We start from the raw sequence: 13905 nt of genomic DNA on the forward strand, positions 1-13905 counted from the left end.
TACTTGTAAGTCTAATTGCATATTCAATAAAAAGATGTCAGTGGATTAAATCTTTTTCCCACCTCCTAATTAGTATACACACACCTCTAGCCCGTGCACACCTTCCCAATCGAAGCCATTCGGCCCAGAGCGCAGCAGGCTCAGAGACGGGCTGAGGAAGCCCGCGTCACTAGCACGCGGACCGCACCGCCCTCGCCAGACGCAGCCAATCAACGGCCGCCTCTTACAGGCGCGCCACCGGCAAAAATGGCGGCGGCCGTTAGCGCCGGCCCGTTGTGTAATTTCTCTGTGCTAGTCTTCCCGTGCAAAATGTGAAAGGAGAAAAGGCTGGTGGAGCGGGGGTCCTAGGTAATGAGTCGGCGAAGAAAACTTGGAGACAGCCCTGGCCTGAAGAATACGCCGCCGCCAAAAGCGGCGGCGGCGGCGGCGGAATGCAGCCCCGTGGTGGAGTCAGGGAAGAGGCGGCTGAGGTCGGCCCGCAGATCGGGGTTCAGCGGGGCCGGAGCCGGGCCTCCCCAGCCCATGCCGCCGCAAGAGCAGCCTCCAGTAGCCGCTTCGTGCAGTAAAAGTAACCCCAAGGGTGAGACCTGGGTAGGGCGGCTTCCCTGGGCATCGGCACTGCAGCCCCACGGCCCAGCTTGCAACTGGGAAACCTGGGGTGGGTGTGGGGCTGGCGTTGTCGTTCTCATGAGTCCAGAACTAACCCGACACACTTCCCCCTGGCCCCGATTTTGAGCACTGCCCCGTAAGGTACGATCACCCGTTTGACCCTGCCACAGGAATAGGTTGTGTGCGGTTTACCCGTTTGAGGGAAGGCGGCTAAATTCTAGGCTTCTCCAAGTCTTCCGGAGTGACGGAGCAAGGAGAAATACCCGATAGACCTGTCTTCAGCTTATTCCTCAGGGAAGTGTTTCCGCTTCAACTTTTGCCCGGACTTGCTTTAGAGAAGGGATCATATGAAAAGCTATAACTATCTATGTGCTCGAAGTCTTATCACATTATGAATAAACCGGAAGTCCCTATATATATAACGCCCCTCAAATAGGGCCTTGGAATATTTAATTCTGATCAATTTTTGTTGTTAACATTTGTGAAAGTTTCCCAGTAAATTTTAGTAGAAACTGAAACTCACACTAAAGCTGTTTCCCAGAGCATGTTCTTAAAACATGGGTTTTGTTACCTTGTCTTTGGTTTACTCCTTTAAAGCAACACCAGAATGAACAAAAGAAAATTTCTAGACGTTTTAAAAGTAATACTAGACAAAACTTTATAAGAAGTGGACCACTAAAGCGTTTTGAAGTACTACAGTATCTGGTATAAATTGCATAGAGTTAGTGAAAGCGGGCTAAACAGACTTTTATTGAAGTTTCTGTTGTGATGCTTTTGATTGTTGACAAAATGTATTTATAAATTACAGATGGTTCCCAGAGCTTCCAAGTTCCAGTGGCAACGAATGGAATGACTAGAGTATACAGTATTACATATTCACAGACTTACTCGATTATCTTAAAATACTTGCTATTTACAATATTAAATATGGGAAGTAGTAGAAGGATTTTTTTTCTGTGAAACAAACATTTCAGTTGTGAAAATTTATATTAAATCATCTCTGGGAGAAAATGATATAATTAGACTATAAAAGTAACCTTATTAAAAGCTATTATTTGACATTGGAGTATTATGAAGCAATCCTTTAAAATGCAACATTTGCTATTTTAATCTTATTTTATGTAGAAAACTATGAAATACCAAAGAGAGTGCTGAAGATGGATTTATTGTCATCTGCCTTCAGTTCCCCTAATGATCCAGATGGACAGAATGATATCTTTTGGGATCAAAATTCTCCAATGACCAAACAGTTAGGTAATTTGTTATTAACTTTTTTATCTGAATGACTATTTGAGAAGTGATTAGGATTTAACTACTGAATTTCAGTGGGAGAACAGCATCAGGAACTTTTTACAATAGATGTTTTTTAAAGAATCTTACCTGATTGTATTGCTGTGATATGCATATGAAATCACAGTGCATAGTGATCTAAGCTGTGCTAATTAAAATTTTCTAAGAAGAGACCACTTTTTTAAAATAGTTTTTTTTTTTAATTTACATTTATAGAGCTATGTTTGCTTCTTTAGGTAAAGGAAGAAAAAAAAAGATTTACACCACAGATAGTGATGAGATCTCACATATTGTTAATCGTATTGCTCCTCAGGTAACTATCACTAGTTTTATCATTTATTTTATGCCTCTAAGTCCTTGTATAGTTCACTTACATGAAAAATGTTTCTTCTTTTACAATTCTGTTTTCCAAAAATAGAGCAGCAGATATTACTTCTACCTTTTCTACTTCTGAAATTCATATTTTGAAAAAAAAGAAACATAATGTAAAATTGGTAATATGTGTTTTCTTAAACATAATTCAGTTTTTCAGAGTGATGATTTTGACTAGAGCTTCGTGTTTATTTTGTTTGTAATACTGTTTGACAATATACGGCATCATTTTCAAGTTACGAAAATAATAGATAATAACATTTAAACTTCTAAGTTTTTTTGTGATTGGTAATTATTTACTGTCTATAGGGTAGCTTTTCCCCATTGAAACTGCTCTTTATACTGCTGAATTACTAGATCATCAAGAAACATTGTAAAAGTGGGGAAAAAAACAGTGTATTTAGAGTTAGTTCTCAGACTACCCCCTCCACTGGGTCACCCTGAGCTCTCAGAACTTCAGTTCATTCAGCCATGAACTAGAATTACTTTTCTTGCATTCTTTATTGATTATTATGAGGATTATATAAGATAACAAGTCTTTGTAACCTATGGAGCACTGTCAGTATAAGGTTTTGTTAAAGTTAATGATAAATTATTTGCTATAATAGAAGCATCTTCAAAAGTTTCTTTATTTTTCTTTCTTGCACTGCGTGAGTAAAATAGAAATATTAACTTGTCAACCTCTATTCTGCACCTCTTTACTTTCCTTTTTTTCCTCCCTTATTTAACAAATTTAAAATCCAGAAAATATCCATCCTGTAGGAAGTATGGTATTTTTCCTCGACACACCCATGGATAGTGACTATATGTTGATCAAAAACAATTGATGGCCCTGACCCAAACTGTGGTTACACAGAGTCACCATGATCCAGGTGGAGGAGACAGGAAATAAAATTTTTCTTAATGGCTATAAAATATCCAAAATTACAACTATGAGAGTCAAAACAACTCTATTGCTACTAGCTCTACATTCCATATTTGGCATGTCATAGAAATTCATTTTCCATATGGTTCATTAGTTAAATAGCATTTATGCCATAATACTACTTACTTCATGAGTTAACAATAGATCTTCATTAATTGTGGGTTTCACATGAAAGAAGCATAATAAAATGTGTTTGGGCTGGCCAGCCTAAATAGTGATAAAAAGATAGTTGAGTAAATTATTGGACTCTTTACCTAAGTGGGCTGGAAATAATAGCTCACGTAAAGAAATGGCAACAGTATACAAGTGGTAACTTGTGTATAAGAAAAACTATAGTGAAATTAGTTGCTTTTAAATGTTATGCTTTTCAACTGAGCACTTTTAAAACAAATCTTTAGTAGTATCAAGGTCTTTCTAAAAAATGACATTCATGTTATTTGTTTTTAGGTGCGTTATCTTCAAATAAATGCTTAAGTCACCTTAATATTTTTAGAGATGGCATTTTTTAAAAAAGGATTATGTACTTCCATTTTAATTGGACACTTGTTTCACTTTTTTCAAGAATGCTTTTTATATAATGTTGTTTATCTAAGAAAATTACTCGATCAATTAAGGATTCTAGTAAATAAACATGAACTGATATCTTTATGTCCAGCATTTTGCTAGATGCTGAACTGTCATGAGAATAATTCTTATCTTTTAAGTAACCTATAATCTAGTGATAAGTTTATTTTTTGATATTCATGTTCATTCTAGGTAATATTAAAATAGAGTAGAAAATAGTTAACCTATTTGATTTGCTAGTTTGGTTTGTAATTCATAAAGTCGTTCTCCAATATTTTAACGTGATCAAGTAACTGGAAGGCATAGCAAAAATACACAGGACTTAAATGGCTTTTCCCCTGCTTTATGTTTTGCATCAGTTCTAACCTTGGACTCATTTCTGACTCGGTCCTGGACTTAATTCTATGTAAGTGTTCTTAATTCAGGTTAACAGACTGTCCAACTTTAGGTGAAGATTATAATGGGGATAGGGAAAATTAAGTTGATCAACTTCTTTTTGATAAAGATGTCCTTTTTTTTTATTGTTAAGTGCCAAATTACTAGGCCTTAACACTTTGAAAATAAGGAGTTCACAATTCTGAATGTTTTTATTCCCAGAAACATAAATATATCACTTCGTGTAACTTATCATTACCATCCTCTAGCTTCTTATTGTTTTGGAGATTGTTTAGTAATTATCAACTTACCAGAATTTATTGCTTGAGGAAAAAAATTTTTTTGTACTTTACACCTTTTTCCCCTCCTGCCTCCTTTTTTTACCCTTCTGCCAAAGGATGAAAAGCCAACAATTGACTCCATGCTGGGTGTGTGGATTGGTGAAACTGCTATTCCTTGTACTCCTAATGTTGCAAAAGGAAAATCAAGAGCAAAAATCAGCTGCACAAAGTAAGTTCAAACTTTTTAGTTTTTCTGACATTCGTTGAAGTAAATATTTTCAACAGTATTCTGTTTTGATTTTGTGAATATATCAAAAACTTTTCCTTAGTTTTGACATGTAAAATTTTGGTCTTAAAATAATTATAATGTGTTTAAAATTTTGAATTTTAACATATTAAAATATGTTAAGTAACAACTGAATATTTATAATAACCCTAAGAACTTTTCTTATAATTTTAAAAATATTTTTAATAGGTTAAAAACACAAAATCAAGAGGAAGAACTTATGAAATTGGCTAAGCAATTTGACAAAAATATGGAAGAGCTCATTGTGATTGAAGAGCAAAACAAGAGAAATCATGATTTTATCCAGATGATTTCAGAAGCAGAGACTTTAAATAGTTACAAAGATAATGTACAGATGAGGTTATTATGTGATATAGTACCTGAAATAGATAATGCTACAAAGAAGCCAATGAAAGAAAACACCAAGATATCTGTGATAAATGATCAATATAGCTATCAGAAACCATTTGACCAAAATGCTGAAGCAGCCTTTAATGCCATTTTTGATGCTTCAACTCAGAAATGTAGTGGACAGCTAAGCCAAGATCCATCAGATGTTTTTTGGAACACCATTAATACTACCTTTGGAAAGAAAAGTGCTTTGAAAGAGGAGAAAATCATTAGTAATAAAACTCAGGTCAGTGAAAAACTGCCAAATAAATCCCCAACATCACTTTCTCATCAAGCAGATACTCTTGGAATGCCAAAATATTATGTGACTTCCAGTACTAAGGAGCCAAAAGCTTTTAATAAGCACATGGATGAATTTGCTACTCGTGATTTTGAGGATGACTGGGAAAACTTACTAAATAATGAACCTTTTGTTATGCAAAATGTAGAAATGTCTGAACCCTTTCTTGCTCCTGATATAGCCCAGAAAGTTGATCAGAAGGAAACTTGTACCTTTAACAGTGAAAATAATAAAAGTAACTCAAGACTGAATGTAAGTCTAGATGCTGGGTTTAGAGATTCAAAAATTTTACTAGATGTTTCTTCAAAAACACATACCAATGAATTAATAGATGCTGAAAAATACAGATTTTCACCAAAGTCAAATGATAAACCAAACAAATTATCATCCCTTGGAAATAAAGTGAAATTTGAGAAATCTTTCAATAAAACCATTCAAGACAAAACTCAAGATTGTGCAGCTGCATCTGATCCAACAAAAGTAAAGGAAAATATTCATACTAAATTTATTTCTAATGTAAATGCTTCTCGAAAAAAGTCTACTTTGAACACAGCATATTCTACTGAACAAAAAAATAAGTCCGTTTTTAATCAGTCTTTTAAAACATGTTCTAATATGGTTCCTTTTGCTTCTGCAACTTTGAGCAGTGCAAATCAGACTGATGCATCAAAGTTCAGTTCTATCTCCAATGATTGGAATGACCCATCATTTGCCAATGAAATCATTAAAACATGTCATCAATTAGAGGATACCTGGGAAGTTGATGATGTAGAGGATGACTTATTATACCAAGCATGTGATGATATTGAAAGACTAACTCAGCAGCAGGACACGAGTAAGGACAGCAAGACATCAGAAAGTATACTTGAGATTAATAATAGTTCCAGACATGGAGCCAAAAACATGTTTACTACATCTAAACAAGAAAGTCAGCTGGTGCGATCAACACATTTGAATCTGAGCAGTGTTTCAGCACAGTCATCTTCATTGACAGATAGTTCATCAATTAATAAATCAATGAAGATACAAAAAGGGGAAATATGTGGAAATTCTCCAAGTTTTTTAGGTGCTACAACAAATTTGACTCTATATGCTAAGAACGCAAATTGTCTAATCAATAATCTGCCTGTCTCTTGCGATAATACTGATGTTATAAAACAAGTGAATAGTTCCAAATCGGTTCTTACAAGAAGTTCAAGTTTGAATGTGAATTCAGATCATATGAGTACAGAAATAGCTACTTCTAAGAAGAAATTGAATACTCAGCCTTTGTCACATAGAACTATAACAGATGAAGCTCAGAGCGACCCTAACAGAACAGTTAGGTTTCCTAAGTATACGTTTACAAAGATAAAAAATTATCAGGTTCTTTCCCAGATTAATCAAAATTGTATAGCAGGAAGTGTCTCTGATACCAACATTATACAGAATTTGGAGAAAAACAGAACTGTCAACTCATTATGTGGGAATGCTGTTCAGCGGCAATCTTCGATGAAACCTGAATCTTTGAAACAACCTTCAAAAGGTATGTATGAAATCATTTTCTTTGAAAGGTTTATCTTGGAAAGTAGCCAGACTAGATTTTTGTTGTATTAAATCTGCATAACATGTAAGGTAAAATCTGATGTTTAACTAGAAGTCATAAAGTGATTCTTATGAATAATGCTGTAATATACAAAGAGTGGGTAATTTATGTTTTCAAAAGACTGCTTCAAATTCTTTACCAACATTCAATACAGTGGCTAGGATGTAGTAGGCACTCAGTAAATATTTGTTGAATATTTTCTGAATTATTTTCTGGAAAAATACATTAGGGTATATACATTACTGTGCGAAATTATGTTTATGAAATATCTCATTGTTTTAAAACTTGAATAGTCTTCTATGTTTAGCAGAACACTGAGTTGAGTAATATTTTAAAATTAAGGGCATTTATAATTAAACACCTCTTCTAGTATAATAGGTGATATAAAACCCTGTTAGTTTTGATAAGAATTCTGATTTACTTAGTACAACCTGTCATCTTTCATTCTTCCAATTCCTCTTTTCTTAAATTCTCCTTTCCATCAACAAGTTCTTTTGTTTCTACCACAAAAATATCTCAAAATTGTCCACTGTTCTCACTCTACTGCTACCACCCTTTTCTTTTCCAAGGCAACATTTATTGACTAGACTACTGCAGTTCTTTTACCTGCCCCCTTTTAATTCTACTCTCCAAAGAGCAGAATAATCTTTTACAAATAGGTAAACATGGCATTCCTATGCTTAACCACAGCCTTCAGTGGCTGACCATTCTATTTCAAATAAAGTTTGAACTTTATACTGTTATCTACAAGGCCTTGGATTATCTCTCCTTCATCTGCCTGCCCTCTTTTTTCCTTATGTACTAAGCTTCAACTATAACAGCTGTATTTCAGTTCCTCAAAAGAAATAGGTTCTTCTCTAGTTCAGGATCTTTGACTATGCTATTCCAACTAAAACGACTTCGTAAGTTTGTCTTCCCCACTCCCAGTCCCACTCTTTGGTTGGTGTTCTTTATCCTTAGGTCTCAGTTTAAGTATTTACTCTCTCACAGAGGTCTTCCTTGAACAATTATAAGTAAGTCGTTTCCTTTTTATTTTTCCTCATCTCTCTTATTTCCTTCACCTTTTAAGATCATAATTAAATATTGATTACCATCTTATCAGTGACTTCCTAGACCTACCAGAGCATCTGCTACTGGGAAGAGGTTCAATAAATATTTGAATGAACAGCATGCAATATAATGTAAAAGATCTGTTATTCACTAATATTATAGTTTTTCTTTTTTTTTAAAGGGTATATGTCTCATGTAACTACTAGTGCTCTTAATGCCCAGTGCTTTCTTAAAGTATCTGCAGATGCTATTTCCTTCACCAGGAATAGTGCCCCACATTCGTATAACAAATCCAAATGGCCAGGCCATTTCCCACTTGTCATTTGAAATAAAGTGTGTTTTTAACCACCTCCAGAGTGATTTGCATTCACTTTTCTCTGGCTTAGTCCAATACCCAGTGCTAACTTCTGCACTATAGTATACTAACTTGTAATTATAGATTTTCTTAGTCTTCCTCACTTGGAGCTGACTTCAGGCTTCTTATCTCTCATGTAGATCAGTGCTAATATGAGAAGGTTTTTGTTTCTTTTAACATTAGATCATTGTTTAGATTCTAGGTATGCTTTTGTTGGTATTACTGTTAGAACTTTCCTATTTATGTGATCCCTCCCTTTTTAAAAAAATATAAAAGTTCTCTATTTCTCCTCTCTCACAATCATTTCTCAGGAGAAGCTACTAACAGTTTGGAATACATCACGTAACATCTTTTTGTGCGTATAAATATGTATGCCTATAGATTTATTTAAATAGATGGAATTATATATATACTCTCTATCTGGCAACTTGGTTTTGCCTTCACTTAATATATTAAAGCTATCTTTTCCTGTTCGTACATGTAGGTTTGCTTCAGTCCTTTTAATGACCACATAGTACATCATTATATGAATGTAATAATTAACTCTTATCTATTGATGGAGTTTTAGTTAGACTGCAGTTTTTTGCATTACAAACAGTCCTCCAGTGAATATCTTTCTACATAAATTTCTGCATGCCCTTGTGATTATATCTGTTAATTACTAGAAAATTGATGAAGGAGAATGGTTTGAATTCTGATGGCCATCACCAAATCTTTCCAAAAAGTTACATCAATTTATATCCTTATCAATACTGACAGTGAATATATCTCTACATTATGGCTCAAACTAGGTGTTTTTAAACTTTCAGAAGTGTCAATCTATAATAATTTTAAGTATTTATATTCAAATAACTATAATTAATTCACCCACACACCCAAAATGAATATAGTTAAAGCTCCATAAAGACTAAATCTCTCTAGAACATTTGAGTTTTCCCAAAATTTATATCTACTAACCTATCTGCATTCTTATGGATAAATCTGCCTTTCAGTTTACCTTAACAATTTTTCTTTTGAGTTGATTTTAGCATCTAACATTCTAATGAATATTAACCTTGTTAATATTTTCTATTGTTTCCACTTTCTTTTTCTTTGTTATGTAGCAAACTGTTCTCCAGCAGAATGTCTTTGAAACAAAACCTATTTAAGGGCCTCATTCCTTCAAGGTGGGGTTTGGAAAACCATGGCTTGTCCAAATCCATCCAGCCTATGTGGCCTGTTTTTGTACAGCCAGAATGCTAATGTGGTATTCATGTTATAAATGGTTGAAAATCAAAAGGAAAACGGTGTTTTATGACTTTTGAAAATTATAATTAATTCCAATTTTATTGTCCCTTCATAAATTTTTATTTGAACAGAACCACATCATTTGTTTATGTATTGTCTGTGGCAGTTTTCATGCTGCAATGACAGAGTTGAGCAGTTAGAATAAGAGACCATGTGATGCTCAAAGGTTAACATACTTTCTGGCCCTTTACCAAAAAAAAAAATCTCCGACTTCTGCTTTAAGTTAAAGATTAAGAGCCACTGTTGCTTTGTACCTTGCAATAGTTTGAGACTTTGCTATGTATTTTCATTGCAGATTGAGTTAAAGGAAGGGCTGATGGGAGAAATGGATGACTCTCTCTAATTCAAATTTTCATGGTGTGACTTTATTATATCCTTTGAAATTATTTTCCAGAATATCACCAAGCCAACTGTAAGACCAATTTAGGGAGCTGTGTTCTTTTCTGTCGTCATGGATTATTAACTTGTGTTCCTTCCAGACTTATGGTCAATTGAATGTAAACCGTGTGTGTATGTATTATGAATTTCTTGTGTTTCTTAGCTTTGAGACTTAAAATATTAGATAATTAATCCAGCTAATTTTAAAATATCTTTAGTATCTTTCTGTAAAGGAAAAATAGCTACACTCTGTAAGATAATTAGTTTAGGAAATAAAAGGCATCAGAATCACTGGGGAGTTTATTTAGAATATATCTCTTTCCCTGAAAACCCGCTCCCATTCACATTATACCAAGAAAAAAAAGGGAAGATAGGTGATATATTTTAGACACATATTTCTCTTAATGAGAATAATGTCTTATAACAAATTCTAAACCTTTGTTTAGATGTCAGTGTAAATAATATTTCTCTGCTGACAGTACTACAGGTTCTTATTTATTTCTCTGAAAAGCAAATTTTAAACATAAACCATTTTACAAATACAATACAATGTCATTTAAATATGTATTAAGGTGCTTGTCTTAATTTTAAAATATTTAAATAAAGTAGGTTTGCTATTTAAAGTTTGATTCTTATTATAGTTAATATTTTAGCTCAAAGTTACTTAATTATTGAATTAAACTCATTATATTGGAACTAAGTATTTTGGCAGAGGTAGAACTGGATGTTTTGTTAAAACAGCTTTCTTATTTTTATTTATTTAACTTAGAACATTGTTTTATAGTATATTTATTTGATGTATACACTAAAGTATGCTGCATAAGAATGTATCAGAATCTTCACATTGTTATATATTAAGAAGGCATTCAAATCAAAGATTTTATTCAGATATTATGCTATTTAAAATAATTTTCTAATGTTCATATAAATTGTGTCCTCCAAATAAAAAGCTATCTGACAGTGAATTACATGTTTATTGACATGCTGGACTGCACTCTGTAATGATAAAATATTTTTCCTGAATGGCTGAAATGAAAATCTTGGAGTTCGATAGAGGTGAATATGAGTATAGCTTAGCTTATAAATACATTATTTGAAGTATTGGTATTTAATTTATCATATTTTAACTACTTTACATTTAAAATCTCAGTTTGTTTTTAAAATGTGTTAGTTATATAAACTAGATGTCATTATTCATAAGAATTATTTGCTGGGTAGTCAAAATGTACCATTTTTAATCAAATGTATTTTATCACACTGTGAAAAGAATGCATCAATGAGGACAGATTGATCAATTATTTCTTTTCTGTTGGTCTAGATCATTAGATCTGTACTTGGAATCTTATACTTAGAAGTTCAGTGTGATTTAATAACCAAACCAATGTGGCAAACCTGGGTAATAAAAAAATTAAAACATTAAGAATGACTTTGTAGTCTGTAAAACTATTGTCTGTATTTTGTTTAATTTTTAGAGGAAGAAGAGAAAAATAGAAAGTATTCTCCTGAAGAAATTCAAAGAAAAAGACAAGAAGCACTGGTTCGAAGAATGGCCAAAGCACAGGCATCATCTGTAAAGGCAACTCCCACCTAACTTGATTTCTTTAGTGAAATACTAGTTGAAAGACTTAGATTGATAACTATCAATGATAGGAAATATTGTTTCTTGATTTCTCTGTGAGAAATTTAATGCTGAATTATAAAGCATGGACTTCTACTTTATTTAATAAATCACTGTTTGCATTGGTCAATGAAACCTTTTCTTGGAGATGTATATTAAAAAAAATTGCATTTAAGTTTTGAAGATTTAGGAAAGTTAACAATTATGTAGTAGAACTATACAGAGAAAAGTAGTTATATTTTCTAAATATGGTGGTTGCAAAGGACCATCAAAAAACAGGTTATCTATTTAATTTTTTATTGTAATAAGTCTTTTCCTGATACAAAGCTTCAACTTAAGGAAAACTACTTTTTAAAATAATTTTTACTTTCAGTAACTGTTCCTTAAGCTGTTTCTGAAGTTTAATTAATACTTTCATATTCTTAGAACATGGTTGGTATGAAATAAAGGACTCAATTTATTTGTCTTTTCAATTCCTAATCTGAAATAGATTTGAATTTGAATTTTCTAAAGTGTGATATATTTTGGAAACTTTCCACCATTTGTAGAGAAAATGCTGATTTAAGAAGTTTAAAAAAAGTAGATTGGCTATATATATAATATAGCATCATTAACATTTAGAATTGTCAGAAGTTTAGGTATCATTCGATCCAGATTCTTTATTGTATAGGTGAGAAATGAATACTGTTATTCTGAAAGTCACGGGGCCAGTTAAAGCTGTATTGGGATTAGACTGTTTTCTAATGAATACCCAGACAATTTACCATTTCCTTCAGAGTTTTAATTAGCACACAAAATAATTTGTTTTATAGTATAAAACTTTAAAAGGTTACTAAAAGTACATTAAGGACTTTTTCAATATGATGCTCATTGCCTCTTACATTAAAGAATGAATCAGCCCTGGCCACGTGGCTTGGATGGAGTGTCATTCTGTACACCAAAAGGTAGCCGGTTTGATTCCTGGTCAGGGCATGTGCCCCAGTTGCAGGTTCAATCCCCAGTTGGGGTGTTTATGGGTGGCAACCAATCATTGTTTCTCTTACTTACGCTCCCATACTTTCTCTTTGAAAGTCCATGGAAACATGTCCTTGAGTGAGGATTAAAAAACAGAAAGAATGAATTGTTCTAGGGTGTAAAATGAGAATATCTTTTCTGTTTTTCTGTAACTGTAATATTTCTCTTGATTAATTTACTGATCATATTAATTTGTTTTTCTCTTTTACTTTTTTTTTTTTTTTTTTTTTTTGCCTGTTTGTAATTTACTAAGCCAGAGCTAAAAATCTTAAGCAGAGGGCATAAGGGCAGTAAGGATGCTTTATTCATCCCAACTGGCTTTAGGAGACCTGAAAGGAAAATTATAGATGTGAAATAACTATTAGGTTGTTCACCACTATTTAGGTGTCTTTTAACTATGATAATATTGAAATAATTGAATGCATTTTAAGTTATTGCTGTATAGAAACATCATTTTGAAATTGTATTTTCATATACTCATATACATGGATGGGCAAAAGTAGATTTACAGTTGTTCATATGGAAAAAACATGCAGGTTATGATTATTACAACAGCTTTGTTAACTCAGAAGAATGTCACAATGGTCCAGTGCACTTAGGTACAATCTCATAAGTGCTCAAATTGCTGGCTTTCGTTATTTCCACATTCTTGTAGTTTATAGTCCAGCACACTTCGGCACCAAATTCCTTATCAGCAATTTCTTAACATGCTTCTCACAAATGTAAACCTACTTTTGCTCATCCCTGCATAGTAGAGTAACACATTCTAGGTAACCTTTATTATTTGTCTAAGAAAATATAATAAAGAACCTAAGTAAATATAGTCATGTACCACTTGATTGTGATACATTCAGAGAAATGTATTATTAAGTGATTTTGTCATTGTGTGAACATCATAGATTGTGACTTAAACACAGATAGTATAGTCTATTACACACCTAGGCTACGTGATGTAGACTATTACTCTGTATGGAAGAAAAATAATTTACCTTCTACTCTTCTGGGTTCTTGGCCAAGACATCCCTGTAAATAAATTCAGAATATGTAATGGGAAAAAAACCAAAAGTTCAGTAGCATGTGTATCTCCTGTATACATATGAGAGACCCAGGAAATTGACTTAACTTACCACCACCTTAAATACCATCTTCAGCTGAAGACAAAAGATGTCGGGGATGGGAGAGTAAGTTATGGGAGGATATCGGGAAAAGCACTACAAACAAGGGT

The 13905-nt window shown here is 33.3% G+C and overlaps 1 protein-coding gene across 4 annotated transcripts; it reads left to right on the forward strand.

Annotated features, from left to right (window-relative positions):
- The first annotated feature begins 225 nt into the window (after positions 1 to 225).
- ETAA1 (ETAA1 activator of ATR kinase) lies at positions 226 to 13503 on the forward strand. 4 transcript variants are annotated; one of them, XM_090281412.1, is made up of 6 exons: positions 226 to 580; positions 1735 to 1863; positions 2136 to 2212; positions 4533 to 4645; positions 4892 to 6918; positions 11521 to 13503. In XM_090281412.1, exons 1-6 carry the CDS (start codon positions 352 to 354, stop codon positions 11637 to 11639), a joined length of 2694 nt encoding a protein of 897 aa, XP_090137538.1. In that variant the 5' UTR covers positions 226 to 351; the 3' UTR covers positions 11640 to 13503. The 4 variants fall into 4 exon arrangements, 3 of the variants coding, with proteins under 3 accessions (XP_090137538.1, XP_090137536.1, XP_090137537.1); XR_016511912.1 differs by lacking the exon at positions 226 to 580 and adding an exon at positions 9966 to 10027 and having other exon boundaries at positions 1740 to 1863; positions 11521 to 11584; XM_090281410.1 differs by lacking the exon at positions 226 to 580 and adding an exon at positions 10065 to 10180 and having other exon boundaries at positions 1740 to 1863; positions 11521 to 11582.
- Positions 13504 to 13905: the final 402 nt, after the last annotated feature.

The sequence above is a fragment of the Furipterus horrens genome, unplaced genomic scaffold, assembly GCF_987537825.1.
Source record: "Furipterus horrens unplaced genomic scaffold, mFurHor1.1.pri manual_scaffold_6, whole genome shotgun sequence".
NCBI lineage: Eukaryota > Metazoa > Chordata > Mammalia > Chiroptera > Furipteridae > Furipterus > Furipterus horrens.

What these genes read in the sequence shown, in the direction of transcription:
- ETAA1 (XM_090281412.1), top strand. Translation starts at nt 352, where the DNA reads ATGAGTCGGCGAAGAAAACTTGGAGACAGCCCTGGCCTGAAGAATACG. An exon ending in TTAATCGTATTGCTCCTCAG is followed by an intron (nt 2,213 to 4,532) that starts GTAACTATCACT and finishes CTTCTGCCAAAG; the next exon opens with GATGAAAAGCCAACAATTGA. An exon ending in GCAAAAATCAGCTGCACAAA is followed by an intron (nt 4,646 to 4,891) that starts GTAAGTTCAAAC and finishes TATTTTTAATAG; the next exon opens with GTTAAAAACACAAAATCAAG.